General features: G+C 38.1%; 1 protein-coding gene across 3 annotated transcripts in view; it reads right to left on the bottom strand.

The window, feature by feature from the left end:
- Positions 1–22,038, bottom strand: part of TMEM245 (transmembrane protein 245) — an 81,202-nt gene that overhangs the window by 7,647 nt on the left and 51,517 nt on the right. For all 3 annotated transcript variants that reach the window (XM_069853388.1, XM_069853389.1, XM_069853390.1), the window contains 4 exons: positions 21,668–21,813; positions 5,601–5,701; positions 3,320–3,494; positions 304–498 (listed from right to left, as the gene is read on the bottom strand). In XM_069853388.1, the coding sequence (XP_069709489.1) occupies positions 304–498; positions 3,320–3,494; positions 5,601–5,701; positions 21,668–21,813 (617 nt within the window). The remainder of the gene's footprint in view (positions 1–303; positions 499–3,319; positions 3,495–5,600; positions 5,702–21,667; positions 21,814–22,038) is intronic.

Genomic DNA, 22,038 nt, shown 5'->3' with positions numbered 1-22,038 from the left:
GGTTTTCCGCAGAAAAAAGATGTTCAATCATCTCCTAGCACAATGGCACTGTACAAATTATGGGATATAAAGGTATTATCAGTGTATTTTCTAAAAGAGGCTCCTGTCAGAATCTGAAAGAAATTAAACAAACATCTAAAGTTTACAACTTCCACTGAGTATTTCACTTTAATGTAACTTTTATTTCTAGAGCATGGGGCAGCTGAATCCTTCCCAAATAACTTCAATACTCATGTAGGTGTGCATGCACAGTCATGCACACACTCTCTGTACCTATATATATGCAAGACATTTACAACTTACCGGTAAATCTGTAATGGACATGCTGCTTGTGATGGAGTGGGCACTGAATTTGTTGGGCTCACTAACATGGCACTATATATGTTGGAAGCAACCACAAGTATACAAAGTAGAATTGGTCCTATGATGGCTCCTTCCAGACCCAGGTAATACGCTCCACCAGCTACAGCAAGACCTGTCAGGTAAGGATGACCACCTCTGGAATTGTGGCATAACCAGAATAAAATTAGATTAAGAACAACAAGCAACAATACTATCAATTATGAAATGTGAATTTATCGTAAGGTTTTATTAAGCTTAGAAAATTACATAGCTAGCTGTAGATACACTTATTTGCAGTATAAACTGTGGTTTGAATGACTGCACAAATATTGCAAGCTGTATTCTGTGCTGTATTTGCACAACAGATCAAACAATGTCTTGTAGCATATAACGCTGGTAATATCCACAATGGAGTAGCAACTTCACCAATGTCTGCTAAGGAGTGTCTGAAGCAGTTAATGGCAAAAACATTTCCCTTTCAAAAATGCAAAGATGACTGATTATGAAGACTATTCATGCATTGTGGTCAAGAACTGTTAAATTTTAAGACAACTTAACAACATGTATTATGAAGCACCCCTGAGCAAAGACATTAATTTACATGCAACTTGCATTGCACCTCTCCAAGAATAGTTAGAATATATTCTTTAAATAAAGTCATCTCATTTGCTATAAAACAACCTCTCAGACTGACTGTTTGTTATCATTAACTTTTAAGTTTTCAGATTTTTATGAACGTATTAATATTTAGTGGAAAGTTGGAGCCAATGGAGCTTGGCATAAGAGCAATTATGGCAGTGAGTAAGCCATGCCATTTTTCTTTCCTGTGTTTCAGTTCAGATATACAGCAAGAATCCTATCAACACCATTTACATAAAACTTGCTCATCATGCTTAATCTTTACAGCTTAAATAATGATGATAGTATGGAATTATAAAGAAAAGCCACAGTTGAAACTTAGCACCCAATTTTCAGCAAGTAGCTCCAAATTCTGAGTGACATGGGGTGAAAATATCAGCTAGTCAGTTTAGAGATCCAGCAATTTCTTCTAGGATTCTACCATGGTCCCACCTTCCACCCAGCTCCCCTGCTGGTAGTCTTTGCCTTCATCACAACTGTGTGCAGAATAAGATCATGAAGCATGACCTATTATATCACACCCACCTTAATTATGTCTTACCTAGACCAAATTTAACCTACTGGTAGGGCCAGATTGTTTTTTTTTTGAGGGGACAGGCTTGACCTTCAAGTTTTATGTTTCTCCAACAGTAGACACATAATTCATTTCTAAACCATTAAAAACTTAATTTTTTTTCCAACATTTGCATCAGTTTACGTGCTCTTACAGCTAGTTTGCTAAACAAAACTGATGAAAAAGGACTACAGTATAAATATAATGCATTTGGAAAACCCTGCATAATGTAGCTATAGCTATTTCAAATAGATTTAATCTAATCTGCAAGACAGCATGATGCTTACTCTTCTCTTTAATAGGAAGAATACTTTTCCCCCATCATCAGAAAATCTATCCCTGCCACACATTTTATGGACAGTAAACTGAGCCTACAACCTTTACAGTCAAAAAATGTATTCTATTAAGTATAAGAATTACAGGCTGGTTAACCAGCTACTAGCCTTAAATTTATCCACAATTTATTAATGAAAATAGTAATTTGACTACACTTTACCTGCTAGCTTTAATTCATGTAAAATAAGTACTGCAACAGTCTATGAAAATGATTCTTAATATTGTGCATGTTATCATTAGGTTCTCTCTGCTCAGTGTAATTACATTTAACGAACAAAAATATTAATTTCCAGGTTAACAAAGAACTGAAACACTTAGCATCCTTATTCTTTGTTAACTCTGCTATAATAACAATCAGCACAAATGAGGGACTAGTGGACTAGTACCAGCTTGAATTTAAGTCTGGACCACGAAGGTCTCAATTCAAACAGATAACTCAGATTTTTTTCTGAAGCAGTAACTAGAGTACAACAACATGCATGTGTCTTGCACACATGAAACTTGACAGTTCATATATTTGCCAGCCCTGTTAAACAGCACTGCTTTATGTTCCAGTCTGAATTGCATAAAGGGATTCCCTAGACAATTCAGCAGCAGGAAACATCATTGGCACTCCAGATACAACTGCAGATGTTAATTTTTTTCTCCATAGTTTGGAGTTGTGTATAAACTCAAAGCTGAAACCACAAGTTACTTCAAGTCCCTAACGGCAGCCAAACTCCTAGCCAGATTTTTCAAGAATCACAGAATCATGGAACAGTTTGGGTTGGAAGGGACCTTAAAGACCATCTAGTTCCAATCCCCCTGCCATGGGCAGGGACACCTCCCACTAGATCAGGCTGCCCAAATCTGTGCCTTCCTCGCACAAGGAAAACACCACTGGTTACTGTCTCAGCAGAAGCCTCTCTTCAGTTTTGCAATTTCCATCTGTCTCAACACATTTAGAGATCAACCCATAATCAATACTTTTTCACACTGGGGTATGGTGACACAACACAAAGGCTGGACTCATAGAAATACTCAAAACACTCACAATCCATTCTGAAAAATTAATTTTTTTTTCAGGTCCCTAACTAGCTCACGGATTTCTTGTGTGTTCTGTAGCATCACCTGCCATTAGGTGATGTAAAGGAAAATGCTACACATCTTTAGTCAATGATTAGATACATAGCAAACGTATTCTTAGAATTACTTTACCAACTGAAAAAGCTGATTTTGATGACTGAGAATGAGTTCAAGACCTCTGAAGTGACAAAAGCTCATAGAAGAGAGGCCTGGCAAATTAAAGGCCAGTAAGACTTCTTCCTATGAGTTTGTATCACTACACCTTTTCCTATGCTTGAAGACACTTTTGTGAATGCTTCAGAAGTCTAATTAAATTAAATTAAGTCTAATTAAAAATGTTGATGATGGTTAAGCATTTTTATAAAAAGTCTTGAATGTACTTACCCTGATATATCTGAATAAATTGCTGTATCTACAAAATAGGTTGGCAAGAGGTGAAAAACCAAGAGCAAAATGGCTTTGCATCCCTGTCCTTGCACAAGCCACAAATCTAGGACTGCAGGGACGGCTGCCCAGTATGTCCCCAGAAATGGCACTGCTCCAAGAATTGCTGCTAATGCTAGAACACACAGAAGCAGAGGTGAGATAAAGGCCAGAGAAACATATTTTACAAACATGTTTACAGCTAAATCCTGACACTTTTGCCACACTGCTACTCCCACTTCTATCAGCTGTTGTTAATAAGACACTGAAGAAGAGCCACATAAAGCTCTTGGTGTTTTATAGCTGCAGTTTAGGAGAAAAAAAAGAAAATTATACTATTTTCCAAACAGAAAAGCTTCACCAACTGCCAGCCATAAGGAGTTACTTCCAGAAGAGGTACCAATTCAGAATAAAGCAAAGGTACATCAATCATGGACATTTAAAACTTTTACATAACTTCAAATTAGCAACTGTGTGCAGGAAAGCATAAAAGCAGAAGTCTTGTATTTTACCAATTTTCCTGCAGTCAAACATAATAATGTAGGTAGTAGTGTGAGAAACCAGGCAATTAGAAAATCCATATTTCTGTATACACATGTGTACATGCAGGTGTACCCCCTTTTGATACAAAGACCCATTGTAATCTGAAGTGATGCAGTAATGCTGTCATTCCAATTTAACGTTCACAGGAATGAACATAAGATAAAAAAATATTTAGATTTTTTTTCTCTTATTTTTTGGTCTTGTTACCGAGAAAGCAAAACCTTCTAAAATTTTGCATGTAGCTGAAAGAAAATGAATTATTATCTTCTAAGTAGGTCTAATGACACCCAATAGCTTTAAGGTAGTTTATAATCCAACCTATTTTACCAGGTTTTGTTGCTTTATAGCTTCCCCTTTTGTTCCGTCATACATGAGGGTACAGTTGTTAATTTCTAGTATTGTTAGTAGTACTCTTAGTAGAAGAGAGGCAAAAGAGGAACAGGGGAGAATATTTTTCAGTGAAAGCTGTTTAGACAGTTCCAAAGCTAAGATTAAGGAATAACAGAAAACCAGAGGTTGGCAATACAGTCAGGCAATGATACTGAGAATAAGAAGCACAGCCCTATTGTGTGTTTTCATGATACCACATCTTCCTGCATTGAGGAATCTTGAAAAAAACCAGCACCTGTCAGCTATGGAAGAAACAGAAGCAAAGCAAAGCAGAATGAAGTCAAAACCTGAAAAGACTTGGACTGAATAGAAGAGAGAAAGAATTATATCCAGCAAAAGAAACAGACAGGAGAAATAAAATAGCTGGCAGGGGATGTTTTGTGAAAACAAAGGCAAGGCACAAAAGTAAGATAGCAATCAGGGACTTCTCTCTACCCTACCCATGGCCATCCTGAAACACCCTTGGAATACGTTTTCATGGCTGGAAATAAAGAATTTGAAAATAAAAGCTATGAAAAGCCGTACAGTCTTCATAGAATAATTTGATCTACGATAGTTTAATTTAAACTCGGAAGAATCAATCAATGCTAAGAAATTATTTGGAAACACAATGCATATCACAAAAGTATTAAACTTGTCATTGTATTTCATACAATGTATTCATACTTCATGCAGTTTCATAGTCGGGTTCGAACAATATACAAGAAATAAAAATGAGGTTACATGTTGAACAGGGAATAAAGAAAGAAAATTGTGAAAAGCTACTCATTAAGTTCATACCATACACTGAGTTTATCAACAGGCTCACATGTTATCATAAAAAAGTAGCCAATCCTGTAATTAGAAACTGTCTTAAGACATAGAATCATAGAATCACAGAATAACCAGGTTGGAAGAGACCCACCGGATCATCGAGTCCAACCATTCCTATCAAACACTAAACCATGCCCCTTAGCACCTCGTCTACCCGTGCCCAAATCAACCATATTAAAGTTGACTGTGCAACTCATATTCTGATAGTTTCCAGGTTCTGATTTAATTAACTAAAAATAAGGGAGGTGGTTGAGTCACCTTCCCTGGAGGTATTTAAGGCACGGGTGGACGAGGTTCTAAGGGGCATGGTTTAGTGTTTGATAGGAATGGTTGGACTCGATGATCCAGTGGGTCTCTTCCAACCTGGTTATTCTATGATTCTATGATTCTATAACTTCAAATAAGCTCAACAGGAACATTTAATCCTACTGATCTTGTATAATAAATAATTATACAATATTATCTATAAACAGATTATAATTGTGAAAATTCTTACCAGATGGTATGAAGACTATGTTAATCCCAAATATAGTGTGAGTCAGCCAAGTGTAGAGTCCATAGAAGCCAGCCATTTTGAGGGAAGCATCAAATACACCTCTAAAACAATCAAAGAAACTCTGTTAAATTCTATTGGCAATAGGATTTTGGGAACTATAAAGATACATATAAGATGCTTTGAAAAACTACAAAGCTGCTAGTGCCACAAATTACACAACTCAAAACATAACACTGAACCCTTTATGCATTTGTTTCCTATGAAAACAATAAGCATCCATCACATCTGTCATTTAGGGCATTTAGACAGAAAACCCTCAGACTGCTTTTTACTGTATAATGGGTTTCAGGGATAAACTCCCTGAAAGAAACTGCTCATGCATCAGACCACATTGTCTATCGAAAAATCACCTTTCATCTGTGAGAAGCACTATCATTCTATGTACTAATTACTTTTTCTTTGCCCTTTTCCACTTCTGCCTGCTCATTCATTTTCTTTATCTGCTTACATTTCCATACCTGCTCATTCTCATCAGATTAAAACTGCTGGTCTGTGAAGTGAAATAGGTTGCTTGAACTCTTACTTTCCTACATACTAGCATTGCTTTCCAGATGAAAATAATTGAGCACCTTACATTCCTTACTGGATTCTAGCCTCAGCAACCAAGCTTTTAGGTTGCTTACTAGGTCACGTTAATAAAATCAAACAGAAACTCTAGTAACCAAATTCAACCCTGCTGAATCTACATCCAACGTGCTGGCACAAACCAATGTTTTGTTTTAAGTGTGTCCACTTTGTGAGACAGCAAGCAGGCAGCTAAGTGCTCTTTCATTTTTACAGCACCAGTGTACTTACATATTTGAAATATACTATAACTGGACTGAAAACCTATGCCTTAGGTCTACAACAGCAAAAATTACATGCTAAAACTGGTATATCTCACCGTTGTATTACACCCTTTTTTCACTCTTGTTTGAGAAAGGCATGAAGTTTCCTAGAACCATTATTTTAGCTTGGATCTAAGTAACCAAACTACCCCCAAGTTCCTCTCCTCAGAACAGTCCTAACAGTTACATCACTGTAGAAGAAGTGGCACAGACACTCTTAGCAAATATTAAATGCACAGTTTACTGATGCTAACTACCCATCTTACATTTCACGCTTCAAGCTACATTGCTTGTATTTTTGCAGTTTTGGGAACTCTGGCAGGAGGGCAGAAAGGACAGGAAGACAAACAACAAAAATCATGGAGCCAAATGATTAGTGGAAAGGTTTTCATTGCACTTGGAAAAGGAACACAGTCTGCGCAGAAAACAGCCCTTTCTGGAATTATAGATTCTAAGAACTGTTTTTCCCCTCTGTTGATTCAATAAAGCCCTCATTTCTAGAAGGATATTGAACTGCTGCTGTTAAACTACATGGCAGAATTTTCTCTTCTGAACTACCAACAGAATTCCAGGATTCCTAGCTTTTCCTTCTTTGGGCATCACCTACATTATGCAGGTGCAAATCTATGAGCAGTTTGCATGTTTTTATCCTCCTTCCCCACCTAAAGGCAGGCATGGATCCCCGAATGACTGCTGAATTAAAATTATCTCACTCTTGGAAGCTTAAACCTCACACATTAACACTGTTGTTCAAAATGTGAAATTCTCTTAACATTAACTAGGAACAGCTGTTGCAGGCCGTTTTCTCCCAGAAAAGAGGGAAACAGAAAATATGAAAAAAGCAAGCTTTCAAGAATGACCTGAAAGAACAAATCAAACCCTTGACAGACAACTACGTAGTATGTGAAGAAGGGGAAGAAATATTTGCAAAGATATGGTGTCCTCAGTGAAAAGAGCCTGAAAGCTTCGCAATTTAGATAAACTTCTATAGTATTAAAATGGGAAATCACAGACCAAAATACATAGAATCTACAGATTTTGAAGAGTGAAATACTCACCTCTATTTTAGTTATATGAAAAGGAAATTTCTGGAATAAAATTTTTGGCAAGGAGGAGAGGCGATACCAAAGGCACAGTAAGAATACTAAATATGAGTTTGCATTAAAAACTCAAAATGTTTTTGTACTACAGCTACTCAAAAGTTTTAGTTTTCTACACTTTACGTGATAACTCACGTTTGCTCTTTCTGAGGATATCAAAGGAGCATAGTATTTTTGTAGCAAGAACCTGTTTATTAATTGAAACTGATTCTGTCAACCATCAAGTTTAAGCATCAAATAAAAACGGGAAAAAATAATCAATCTATCAACAATTTATATATGGATGCCTTACAAAACCAGAGGGCTAAATACCACTTTAATCCATATGTGTGAGTTATCTGTTATTTGATTTTAAGAATTTAGAATGCAGTCAATTACAACAGGGTCTTTGGCAATGGAAATCTCCAGGCATCTGGAGAGATATAGTGCTACCACTACTGCAATAGGTCTTCTGGTTGCCTAAAGATACATTTGTTTCCACTAAACCCTTATGCTTTTGTCAAGCCAACTTCCTCAGCCTTTTTTGGTCTCTTAAATTCCTGCCTCGCAGGAATCACTTTGCACTATAAACAAGCTATCCCACAATTTCTGAAACTCTTCATTGGTGACAGTTTTCAACTTTTTTTTAATGCAATTTGACAGGCCTTTTGAATCAAAACCAAAAAGAGAAAAACCCCAAACATATGCAGAACAATCTGTTAGAAGAAAGCATTAAACCTAAATATTTAATAGTATCTATGCAAATGCAGACTTCAATATAATATAATTAAATCTCTGAGTAAATCTTTTTCCTATCAAACAGGAACTATGGCATAAATACATGTCAGTTGCCAAAAAATATTTTAAAACTGTTCTTGAAGTATCTCCTTATTTTTCTGAAGTACCAGCCTCACTTGAAAGTAAAATATCCATCTACAACTACAGGAAGGACTTATTTTTTAAACAAGCAATCATTTTAGATTTTCCCCACAGTGACCACAAAAGAAGGAAAGACAATTGTCCTACAATAATAAAAAGAAAGATAACAAACCAGAAAAATTATTCTGCCATGTTTAATGCTGATGTGGCTTATAAGAAGATTTTATACTACTAACTTCATTACTCATTACAAATGCAGCAGAATAACAGAGAGGTTAATCATAGATCATCAGGTGTGTTCTGCTCTGATGTCATTCCGCAAGTTGATATGTAATTTCTTTCAAAAGCAGAACAGCATATACCTCTGAAAGAGGCAGAACAGTACAGCATCTCTCCAGCTCCTTGCATCTAACCCACACAACTAATAAGCTGAAAGGAGAAGGCATCACACAGTGATGAGAAGCTGTGAGGTGACAGGGGTCAGGCAGAAAGCAAGGCTATACCTGATTTCATTCCTTTCCTCTCCTTCACCTTTCTCTGTGTCTGTCTCAACTAGTCATAAAAATGCACAGGGGATTCTGCTTGGTGGCAAGCGTGGCTCAGGAGAACTCTAAAGTCTCTGAAGATCCACGTTTGTTACTTCTGTCAGAAAAACTAAAAATCATACCTTAAAGTGTCTAGAAACTCATATCTATTTGACTTCATGGTTAAGAGCAGCTAAAAAATAATGCTGAAAAAGCTAACCAGAATCTTCATCAACAGTATGCTTCAGCTACTTTGCATCTGTGATACCAGACCTTAAAGATGATATGATATGCTAGTGCAAACACTGAATGACTTCATTACCATCTGTAAAATGCAGAGCTTCCTGGTGAAATTATGACAGTAAATTAATTTCATCTCTTAATATGTCACTGGCACACATACAGCTTCCTTTTATATACAAGAATAATTGTATGTTTCAGAAATCAGAAAATCCAATTGCTGCTCATGTCTCACTCTGGCACTGTATCAGGATGAACCACTTTACCTGCAAGAGCTGTCATCTGCAAATGCGTAATTTATGAGCACTTCATAGCCATTTGGTGTACAGCATAGTTAGACATGCATATTCCACTTTAGTGAGCTTTGAAAAAGCACGTACAAGTTTAAAAAAAATAAATCAGAAGACATGGGTCATACTTCACATTATTAAGATTAAAAATGAAGACATTTCTGTTGAATTGCCAAACGTTTCTGCATAGCTGGCTTAAATATTTTCTTGCTAAAGTTCTTTCTAATTCACCGAATATCTTGTCACTTTCACAACAGAAAGTGCCACCTTTTTATTTTACAGGTTTTGTGGGCTTTAGTGGATTTTTTCCCCCTCTTTTATTGATTTGCCATAAGATGTCTACAGATTCCCCTTTGCTTTTACTGAAGTTTGGATTAAACGTATGTCCACCTGAATTCAGGCTCACTTCACAGAGCCTGCAGGTAAGGTCTGCTCACCATTAGTGACAAGGTGAAATTTCAAAAGTTTCAACCTGACGCTGTAACAACCCCAGTACAAAGGAAAGAGGCAGAGAAGTGAAGACTCCTGCGATGCAGAACACACCTCAAGGTTCAACTCAGAGCATTCATTTTTTTGACCTCAGAGTTAATTTCATTTTCTACATCTCTCTGTTCCTGGAGCACTGGAGGAAAGAAGAGCATATGGGCTGAATATGGGCTCTAGCCTAGAGAAAATGAGGCTGAGGGGAGACCTTATCACTGTCTAAAACTATCTGAAAGGAGGTTGTAGTGAGATCAGTGTTGGTCTCTTTTCCCAAGTGATAGGTGATAGGATGAGAGGGAATGGCCTTTAGTTGCACCAGTGGAAGTTCAGATTGGACATCAGGAAAAATTTCTTCACTGAAAGGGTTATCAAGCACTGGAACAGGCTGCCCAGGTTGCTGGTTGAGTCACCATCCCTGGAGGTATTTAAAAGTTGGGTAGATGAAGTGCTTAGGGATATGATTTAGTAGTGGACAGGTACGGTTGGACTTGATGATCTCAATGGTCTTTACCAACCTAGTGATTCTATGATTCCATGAAATGATGAGAATTAGAGTGATCAGAAAGATTATAGTAAGCATATAATAACTTCATAAGTCAGATTTACTGGTTACTATACTAAACTTATAATGAAGGCATATTGACCCTGACTGCTGAATGGGCATTAGGAGGAAAAATCAGACAAAAGTGACAGTTGTCTTTGGAAATGTTTGCAGGAATTAGCAAAATACCTAAATTTCCCTAAATACCTCACAAAACACATTACAAGCCATACATTGGTTTACAATCCAAGTAAAACACAAGTTTGGTAACAGGAACACCCTATACCCAAAATACTATTAAAAAAGGACAATTTCACTCTTTCATCATCTTTCCAGCACTGATATTTGGGTTTTCTCCATATTCTCTATGTAGACTTTATACGACATATTCTCTGTGTAGACTTTATAGACATTGTATGGCATCTTTGTTGCCAACTCTTCCTGTAAACAGAGCTAACTAATTCAAAATAATGCCTTAAGAAACTCCAGCTACTCAATTTCTTTTGGGAATGCAAGTTTTATAGCTTCAAAGTAGAAGGTTCAAGGTATGGAATTGCATTTGCTTTTAAACTTCAGAGCACAGTTTCACAACTTATTTCAAACCAGATTAACTCAGCACTGCCAAAAGAAAAGAGCCCTTCCATTCCCCTCTTCTGAAGCCTTCATTTCTACCCCAGACCACCCTTCCTATGTTTACCTGCCAGCACAGTCTCTTTTATGTACCACAACCGCTTTTACAATTAATTCAGCTAATAATTATTTTTTGCTGGGTTAGTTTTAACTATCTCTGTTCTCTACTCCCAATACAACTCAGAGAGTGGCATAAATAGCTGTGTTCCCATCAGGGAAGAAGGCAGCTCATTCATGGCTGAAGGGCAGAAACTCTTTTTTGCACAGTAGTGCCATCTTACCCCAACTGAAACTATCACCAGCTGCCACTAGTACTTCAAAACCAGATAACTCATTTTCTTTCTTCAGACACCACCAAGATCCATTGCAAAAGACAAGCTACCAGTAACAATCAAAGAACAGCTATTGTCTTAATAAGGACTGAAGTATTATTCTTCTACAATGATCCCCCAAAATTCAAGTGAACAACAGGAGAACACTGAAGAATGAAATGACATAAAGAAATTCTTTTACAAAAACCTCCTAAGCTGCTCTTTGACTCTCTTTAAGGGTTCTGTTCTTACAGGAATAAAAAAAGAACCCTCATTATTTTTCAGTTTCAAATTAAATATGAAAACATGCAAAGAGTGCCAAGATACACTCCAGCTACGAATAAAGCAGAAGCGGCAGTGCTTCTTGACAGAGTCAGATCAACTCAGGAGCGATATAAATATGCAGATGATTTTCAGAAACCACCCCATGACAAGATTTCAACAACTTCTCTGTTGAAATTAATTCCTCCTTTGGAATAGGACACAACTGAACAAAGAGAGACAACATCTCCAGCACATGGAGGCTAGTAATGACACTAGCCAGATAAAGTGATACACCTTTGAATAAAGCATAGGGCCTTGAGATATAGAGTAACTGATGCAAGTATTTCATCTCTCGAGGCAGAACAGGGCTCCAGTGACTGTGTCTAAACTTCAGACTTTTAAACAGTGGGAACTAGTTGGAAGGACACAGCAGCAAACAGCCTTTCTGTTCTAACAGAGGAACATTTACATTGTCCGCAAAAGAACAATTAAGATGTAGTCCAACTTGTAAGAAATTCTACATCTAATTATTTCTTTGTAATACTTTGAATGTTATTGAAGGACTATTTGGGCCTGGTCATAAACTTCAAGTGATTCTTCTGAGAAGTACATTTGAAAATATTTGTTATTTCTGAATCAACTATTTCTAACACTTACAGATTTTTATCATGAGCTAATTAAATGCAACACCTAACTATTCTTAAAATATATCTTGGAACATGACTAGTTCAGACCAAAGGTCTGCCTACCCAGCATCCAATCTCCAGCAGAGGCCAGAAGCTGACCCTAAGGGAACAAAGGATTTAGAACAAACACATTGACTTGTACATTTTTACAGCCTCTATTTCCACCTCAGGGGATATCATGAACCAGATGCAGGCTGTCTATTTAGTAATCTTCAATTAATATCCATTCTTAGCCCTGTCGAATCCTGTGAGTTGCAGCAACTCCAACATTTTTTGGCAAGACCTTCCCTGTGTCTACTACCTGTCGCATGAACCAACACACCTTTCTGTGTTTCTGTTGGCTACGTTTGTTGTAACAAATCTTCATATTTGATGTGGCTGGCAGATGTCTTTATGTATTAGCAAGCACTGAGTTAGCATGTCTACCTGAAAATACAGCTGCCAAGCAGAAGCAGTCAGCTTGATGAGGCCATCAATTTACGTGGGAAGTTAGGATGGGTTTTCAACCACATGTATCACTTTCATTGACACTACATTTTATCAGGCATTTTATTCCCCAGACAGTGCAATCTTCTAACTGAGTTTGTCTACAATCCTGCTGCAATTCCACAATCTGTTCTTATCTTTACTAGCTCAAGTGGTTTTGTGGTGTCAGTGAGGTGTCCCTGTACATTTTTCCCAGGACAATTATGACTAGATGGGATAGTAGAGGTCCCTACCTCAACACCATCATTAGTCCTGCACTCTGTTTGTTATCTTTTTAATTGAATATTTATCCATGCAGAAATATCTATTATCTCATCCCTACTTAATTTCCTTGAAAGTCTTTGGAAAGAGATACTATAAAAAGCCTTTATGAAACTTCAGCATAACACAGCAGCCAGCTCAACTTATTAATGGTCTTGCTTGCTCACCACTTCAAAAACCATGAAGAGTAAGACAGAACTTCTTTCTTTCTGTGGAAACTCCATTGATTCTTTGCAACTAAATCATGTTCACCAGGTACTGGTAAGTCCTTAACTTTAGTTCCTACTAAGCTGCACAGTACTGATGTCCAGCTTACATGTCTGTACTTCCTAGGCTCCCTGGAACTTATTTTTTTATATTTTGTTTTAATTCTGCCCTTGAGTTTTCTTTGGTGACTTAATATCATCCACTTATACCAATTTGTTATTGCACATTTTATCTGTTTCTTCTATAACCTCTTCTACAGTCATTGTAATTTCTGAGAAATTCTGCTGCAGCTGAACCCATAAGAAGGGTTTTACAATGTGACTCCCCCCACTCACCTTCACAGAAAATAATGCCACAGCATCAGTTTACACACACACCCCATTACTCAAGCCTTTCTCAGCAGCCGGCATGCACTGAAACTGTACATTGAACATTTATTATTCTCTACACCATTTTTAAGGTTATAATACTTTTAGATCCCTATTTTACCTTGAAAAGTTCATGAATGAGAGCAACAACTAGCTAGACTCAATAAAGTTCGAGATCCATTATAGTTCTAGATGTAGAAAGCCCGAGTCTATCCAGAGTATTACTACCATAAAATTATGAATCATGAGCATAGAGAAGAGTGCATTTTGAATGCTTATGCTGGTATAGAGAATAAATAATGGATTGACCTTATAATTCAACATAAGATGACAACAAAAGCAAAAAGCTAAAGCTGTGATATTAAATACTTGAAATGTCAGAAATCTTCAAGTTTTGTACCAGCCTTCATGCTGTCTTCTTACATTATAATAAATTTGTCTTTTAAACAGCAGAAATCTAACTAAAGTTCTAATAGTATATACTGCAACCTTAAATACACAGATAAGTAATTATTAGCTATGCAAGCACAGAATTCTACAATAAGTTATACTTAAAATAATTCCTGGCCTTCAACACCTTCAAAACTGTTCCAGTTTTTCTTTGTAATACCCATTGAATAACTTTTTAAAATCATATGCACATAAAGCAATATACAGACAGCTGTGTTTAACAAGAACAAGTGTTTCCAATATAAAAGAAAAAGGAAATACAGGTAAAGACAAATCCTTCTTTTTGCTCATAGGAGAATGTTTAAGACTAAAATAGTGCTATGAGTGAGTCATGATTATTGCTACTAAACCAACCAGCTGATAAACACTACTGTCTACCCCACCAGGACAATCAGATTACAGTTACTATCAGTTCGGTTCTGCAAACATACTGAAACATCGAGGCATCTCTTCTACACTACACTCTATTTTGGTTCTTTTTCCCCAAAACTCCACTAATGTTTTCCTTTCCCCCATGTAATCAAGACAAAAAATAAGTATCTATTATTTTCAGTTTTAGAGTAGGAAATTATTTCATTAAGACAGAGTAATTTTCAACTTTATTCCCACCTTGTAACATACACCATATGTAGAAAATTATAAAATTTCAGTAAGGTCCTGTTAAATGCACTCCTGTGACAAAGGGATTTCTGCGAGAGATATCCCTGCTACTAAAGAACATACATTGCATGCAAAAATTCAGTCAAAACATAATTAGTTAACAGTTGTCTTTGAAAAATCAATCCGAAAGACATTATTAATGTTGCAGTAAAATAAACAAGATCACACATTTTGCTTTTTCTAAGCATTAGCTTAACATGCTGGAAGATTATTGTTTTCTGTGGGAATTGTATCACCATCTCATTTTCTCCATCATTACTGCTGGGATGCCACAGCAGACCAGCTAGATGCTTAAACAGCTTTTGTTTATTTGTTTGTTTGCACGGTAGCTCGTTTTAGATCTCTTTAAATGTCAATAAAGAAAAGTTGAAAAAACAGTAAGAACCGATTTCAGCCAACAAGGCACTATAGGTTTTATTCACATCAAACCCCTCTTTGACTTTTCGGGGAAATTTCAGTCGAGGACATGATTACAATTTCCTCTTTAGAAACACCTAAGATTTTAAGTATAAGATTTTAAGTATTTTTATATAACCAATGAAAAATCCAACCAAATTTGAGGTGTGCATGGCGAGTGAAGAAAATGAAGCAAATAATGATAACTCTTCTCAAATTGAAAACAAACAGGATTCATCTTCCTGGCATACAGAACAAACTCCCACTAACAAATGTTTCAAGGCATCACTCAAAATACTGATTTGGGTTTGAGACCATTTCACAGTGTGATTAGGCCCCACCAAAACTGAAAGCTGCAGTAACTTTAAGCCACAGCCATACCCGTGTGCATGCACTCATGTGAAAGTATCGCACACACTAAATTGCACTGAGGCCGTGACAACATGCAACTTAGTAATGTGCAATATCTCCACCAGAGCAAGCAGAATGGGAGCTTCAGGGAAGAAGGGTATGGTGCATTCAGGAAGAGAACAACATGCTGCTCAGGGAAAGGAAAATGGGTCAGGCAAAGGTGTGCATGCTACTACTTTGGAGACCTGTGTACTGGAGAATTACTGCTTTATCCATTCAAGGCGGGGAGGGAGATGGGGGAAAAATCCAGACAAGAGCGCCACCCCCTATTTCAGGGATAAAGAACATAACTTCCTACTTACGCAGTGAGATAGGTGACTCATGAACTTAATTTCACAGAACCTTTCTGAACAAGGCAAATCTTACAACGATATGTGCAGATAACAATTTTTCCCCAACCCTCAAAATAATTTATTAACGCAATTAATAAAATCACAAAGAAAAATTCCACTAGGTAGTCCCAAGAACTAAAATTATTTAAATCCAGTAAATGAGCCCAAGTGGTTCTCACATTTCTAAAGCAAGGAATCTTCCTAACCCTGACTGAGAATGCTGCCAAAAGAATTCCTGCAGCTCAACCTAGTCTGGCATAATGATCCAGTGGGTCTCTTCCAACCTGGTTATTCTATGATTCTATGATAATACTTCTGCCACTATAGCCAGTCCTCTACCTATTCCCCTTTCTCCGCTGGTTCCTGTAGCTGACTTCTAGTAGTTGAAGTGAAAGAAAATCATCTATTTTAACTTCACAAGCTACTAAACACCACTGCCAGTTAAGGGAGACTTGCACATGATGAAATTGCAATACTGCCTTCATAATTCATCAGATTTTTGTGTTGATGCTTGCTTACGTATTATAATTATAAATTATAAAAAGAGAAAGACAATGTCAGGAAGGATGAAAGGCAAAGGGCAAGTGGCGCATTTGTCAAGACGAAAGAGTAATGAAGTGTGGCCACACTGAAAAAGTTAAAAGTAGAGTGAGAAAGAACTGAGAGGGATTGCAAACCAAAGAAAAACAGATAAACCAATTGGGCATGAAAAATTAAAACTACTAGAGAACAAAAGGTGTTTTGCAACTGAGGTACTAGCGGCATACAGGATAATTACTGTTTTCCTACATTTTTATTTCCACCTAGTTAGTAGGCAATAACACGTAAAATTCCAGCATGGAATCTGGCATTATGAAATCTGAACGATTTGCTTTAAGTTGCACCAGTACTTCATAAATCAGCCAGAAAAAACCTACAGTCACACGTGCCTTTGGGAACTTCGTCCCAGGCCTACTACTGTTTTGCATGGAATCATTATGCAACAACTGATCTTCCCTCTCCCTGATGCGGATTAAACGCTGCCTTCCCCAAAATGCAACCAATTCAAAGGGAAAAAAGGTGGTATACGGCAACAATGCACACACAAGTGCTTACTCTAAAATAATAGAAGTGTTTTCATTATGTTATTCAGATCTGGGTGCAAAACTGTGTTTGTTTTGTAGTCCAGTCAGCCCCCTTCTGGAGGATTGCTTGGAGGCCAGCAGGACTTACCTGTGAGAACTGGACAACTCCATTAAAGGCAGATATTGGGGGCAAAGGCAAATGCCCAGCTTATGAACAGAATTGCATTTGCAACACAGGGGAAAGACTAAACCAGCAGCAGCCAATCCCTTGCATTTCCCTTTGCCTCCTTGTCCCAGGAGAAGCCTAGAAAGCCTGAATTACAGACCTAGGCTGAGAAGCTTCACCATTAGTGGAGGCACTTCTTGCATCCCTCCCTCTCCTCTGAGTGTCTAAAGTCTTAGAAGCACAAGAGCTTCTTGAAGATAAAGCCAGACACTCTGTGACAGTGCACAAAGAGTAGCAACAGATCAAGCAAAGACATTAGAGAGACAGTTATCGCTTTGCAAAAGCAGAAAACTACAGTCTTGCCAGGAAGAAATGATGGACTTCACCCTTAAGGTCCCTTCTAACTGTTTCATACAGAGGTCTTTTCAAGACTAGGCAATAAACCATTTAAAAAAACCTCAAACAATAAGACAACAACAACATCAAACCCAGTATAAATGTCTCCTCCCTTATTTGGCACTTTGGTCACTTTAACTGGATTCCTCCGTCCCCCAGGAAAGAGTTACTGGAGCCCAGTCCAAAGCCTTTGAGATGGTGAGGGACACACAAGGGCCAGCAGAAGGAGATGACTGGTCTCCATCAAGAAGAGAAGGCTCAGGGCCCAGGAGAAAAGGGCCCAGATAGATAAAAGGAAAATATTGTCACCTGCTCAATTATGGCACAAGGTCCCAGAGAGGCTGTGGAGCCTCTGTTATTGAAGGTATCTAAACATGACTGAACAAAGCCCGGAGCAACAAGACCCAGCTGGGCCTGGTCTGAGCAGGAGTTTAGACAGGAGACTTCCAAGCGTCTCTCCTACCCTCTGTATCTTTCAACTCTAGCTGTCCCGCCTTCCACAGATGGGAAGGGACACCCACAGATGTTGCAGAAGATGTCTTGTCCCACTACCACCCAGGCCTGTAATTCAGACCATCACGAACTTCAGACCCACCACTGACCTGAGTCTGACCACCACAAGCAGCTGCTCTGTGGGTGGGATTTGTCCTCCCACCATGTAATCCCCTTCTCCTGCCCACATCTCACTCATCGGGATACTGTGGCCGGCTTTGTCATGGGCTTTGCTAAAGTCAGCGTAAATGGCAGTCACTGCTCTCCCCTCATCCAACTAGGATAGTCATCTCCTCAAATCAAGGCTCACATTGGTCCTGGCACAACTTGTCCATGGCGAAGCTGTGTTGGGTGTTCCCTGATGTCACCTTGTCTTTTGTGTCCCTCCAAGTAATCTTCTGTCATTCACTGCTCTCCCCTTGTACCACTAGGGTAGCCATGCATCCTCTCATGTAAGGTATAGAATGATTTACCCTTGGCAAATCCCTGCTGGCTCCCACTACTACATGGTACGAGCTGCTGGCATTTTGTCTCCATTCTGTCCTGGACAAAGAGATTTCCTGTCAAAGGCTGGGAGGGCATTTTGTCCCATGGCTTTCAGCAGGCAGCTCTTGGATTCCCTTCAACTTCTTTAAAATTCCTAAAGTGTCACCAGAGCTGCATCTTTTTTCCCTCCCACTAATCAAGTGCAAATTTAACAACTGAGGTATTGTGATGGAAACAGTCGGATTGAACACTGGGCTCAAAATAGGCTGCAAATTCTTATCCCAACACAGCTCATAAATCAAAGTGCACATACAGAGAAATGTCACTGTCTTTGAAAACCCATCACCAAGGGAGTTAGAAAACTATTTATAAAATGTATAGCTACTTATAGTAGTGGCAACAAATATCACAACACAGTTCTGATGAGAGAAACCACAGTGGGAAACAGTCTTGGTTTGATTAGATGCTTGCTGGATAAGAGCTTCAAATTAAGGGATTTCTTGAGCTACAGAAACCATTTGCTGACTACCCTTCTCTTCTATTCCCCTGGCTCTTTTTCTCACAAATAAATGGCAAAGCAAACAAAGGAACAGACCTCCTCGATTGTATCCAAGTTCCCTAGTACTTTTCCACAAACACATGTTCAATAAAAGAGCAATGGATGTGACTGACAACATGAGAAAAGAGTATTTTCGTGTTGTTTGGTCCATGAGCCACAGAGATGTAACTGCATCACTTGCCAGAAGGATCACTGCCCTCCAGACAGGACTAGTTAGATACACTCTTAGCTTTGTGCACATGCTATGTTCTGCTGAAGAGCAATGGGAGCTGGAACACAGCTTGTGACTTTCAAGATTTATAAAACTGATCTTTTTATACTTTTGGTCAGCTTGAATGTGTGAGTAGTTTGAGGCTGAATTCATGTTGTGCAGTGCTGTCACAACCTAATGATCACAGTGACTACAGCAGTTTCATTATTTGATAATTCATAACACAAATGGAGCCTCCTCCTCCTCCCATCCTGCCACTCTAGCTTTTATAGATGAGGTGAACAAGCCATTTTTAGGTATCTACCCCTCTAGCAACAACTCATCATCAAAACCAAAAGATAGCTGCTACTTCATGATAAAAGAAATGGCTTGCAGGGGAAATTATTTTTTCATATGCCAACAAACTGGGGATGCATAAACTCATGGGAATTTGTAACTAGAATCTTCATGTTTATGTATTAAAGATCACAATAATTATTGAGTGGAATGCAAGCTACTCTAGAAGCATTATGATCAGTCCTAGCAAGAGAGCAACCAAGCAAGAGAGAGGAAGAATTCCAATAAGGCACCAAGTATAGGCTACTCCAAACAAATACAAATGACTGACTCAAGCTACCTCAGTGAAAGCAGACAGAGTTCCCTTGCTTATGACAAGCAGCTACATATTCCACTTTCTCTAGACGTTAGCTTTTTCTCATTGTGTTTGCAGTTACTGATGCGTGTGGGCTCTTTCCTACTCATTTTTCCTGCAGCTTCTCTAACATTATTTTCTCTCTTTCCAGCTATCCAAACTCTGACAAATGTCTTGGGTCACCTGCATCACAGACCTGTGAACTTAAAAACTACACTTAATACAATTCTCCTTGCACAGTATCCATGCCCAGAGAAACCATATCCTATTTTTTGACATTATTCCCCTCTACCAAGGGCTAAAGGGAACAACTCATGAGACAAGTTTCCATTTCTACATCTGCCCACATTCTTCAGGAGAGGGAGAACTGAGATATTAACCATGCAGTCAATGAAAAGGCAACGGCAGTCACTCAAGAGAAGGGCTGTTAAGTTTTTAGCAGAATTCCAAATTTGTTGCTTTCTACCTGGATTGCTCCTTCATTTGAAATGACTACAGTAGTTATCACTGCTGTTCAAGATCTTACACAGCATGATATAACCTTCTCATTGTTAAAATGTACCCAGTGACAGCTTAATTCCAGTAAAAGATAGCACTCACTTATAAAGTATACCTAAGAAAAATGGCAAGCATCTTACAAGGAGTCTGGAAAGCAGTTTTAATACATAGCTGGTTTAAAGTCTATGCATACTTTGTATGTATGTGCAAGATGATATGGAAAGCAGTGTTGCAAGAAACAACAGCTGTATAGAATTCAGCATGCAGTCTCTAGACTTTGTCTGGCCCACCAGCTTTTTTTAAAAAGTGAGCTATAACTTAAACACCTTATTTAAAATTCATTTATTATGTTAGCAACATGTTAAGTGTTTCAAGCTGCTAACAGATGAAAGCTGATAGTTTCATGCATCCTTGATGAATGAAACACATTACTACACCACCTCCAAAACTGCTTTATTGTGAAATCTCAGTTAACTATATTTAAAACCACAAAAAAATCCTCCTTTAAATACTGCAGCAGTTTAGAAGTGAAACTTAAGACTGGTAACTAAGCATGAAACACTGTGGATGCTCTCTGGAGGAGCACTACAGCAGTGTTTTCAGTGGGACATGGAGAGCGCTCTCCTGTTGTTCCCCTTGATATAACTTGGTCCATGGAAATCACGAACTACATTTCTCTCAGATGAAACTGAACTGGAAAATGCACTCCAGGAGCATTTCTAACACACTCCAGTGGCAAATGGATACTTAGTCCCACAGATTAGTCTAAAAATAGTTCAGACTAAGTAACTCTGAAATTTGTACAGCATAGAAGCCAGGTCCCGCATTTCAAGAGTATTGCTGTATGAATCTGTTCCTACTGAGTGCACTAGCCCCTAATGCCAACATAGCTGCAAACACACTGCTTCCTGATGTGTTAGGGATGAGATGCGTGTATTAGTTTTATAAAATACTAGTATTCACTACACACAGACCTCTGAAATTTTTTTCAGCCAAGTCCTATCAAATTGATCTTTGACCAATCAAGGGGGAAAAAGTCATCAATGCTAGGTACTTGAAAATCTTTGAGATTTGCAGGTCGTCTTTGAAACATGAACTGTTGCAGTCACTAAGTATTTTTAGTTGACCATCTAATTTGAAAGACAACATTCCAGAAAGAGCAAGAAGTAAACAACACACCTTATTGCTTCCTCCACAGACTGGCCAACTATATTTGAGGAGGGACCTGGTTGAGACAAAGGTGTCAGGCTTATAACCCACTTTACAGGCTTGTAGTATTCATCACTGGAACTCAGTAAATAGAACAGCGTGGTCAGAAAAATCACCTGCAGAACAAATCAGAGTTTTAAATTAAAAGGCAATAAATACTTCCCAGAATACAGTAGGCAGCTATTCTTCAGATATTGAATTTCACTGGAAAGGCACAAAATACTATTCCACCAGCTTGGACCTAAGAGAAACACACAGAGCTAGAAGAATAATTTTGTCCTCTGCTCCACAAAGGACTTAGAAGTTACGGCTAAGCATTATAAAACTTCTAATAATGTTCA

This window comes from Phaenicophaeus curvirostris, chromosome 3 (assembly GCF_032191515.1).
Source record: "Phaenicophaeus curvirostris isolate KB17595 chromosome 3, BPBGC_Pcur_1.0, whole genome shotgun sequence".
Taxonomy (NCBI): Eukaryota; Metazoa; Chordata; class Aves; order Cuculiformes; family Cuculidae; genus Phaenicophaeus; species Phaenicophaeus curvirostris.
Note: the sequence above shows the minus strand (reverse complement) of the source record. Positions and strands in the feature narration are given on the sequence as shown.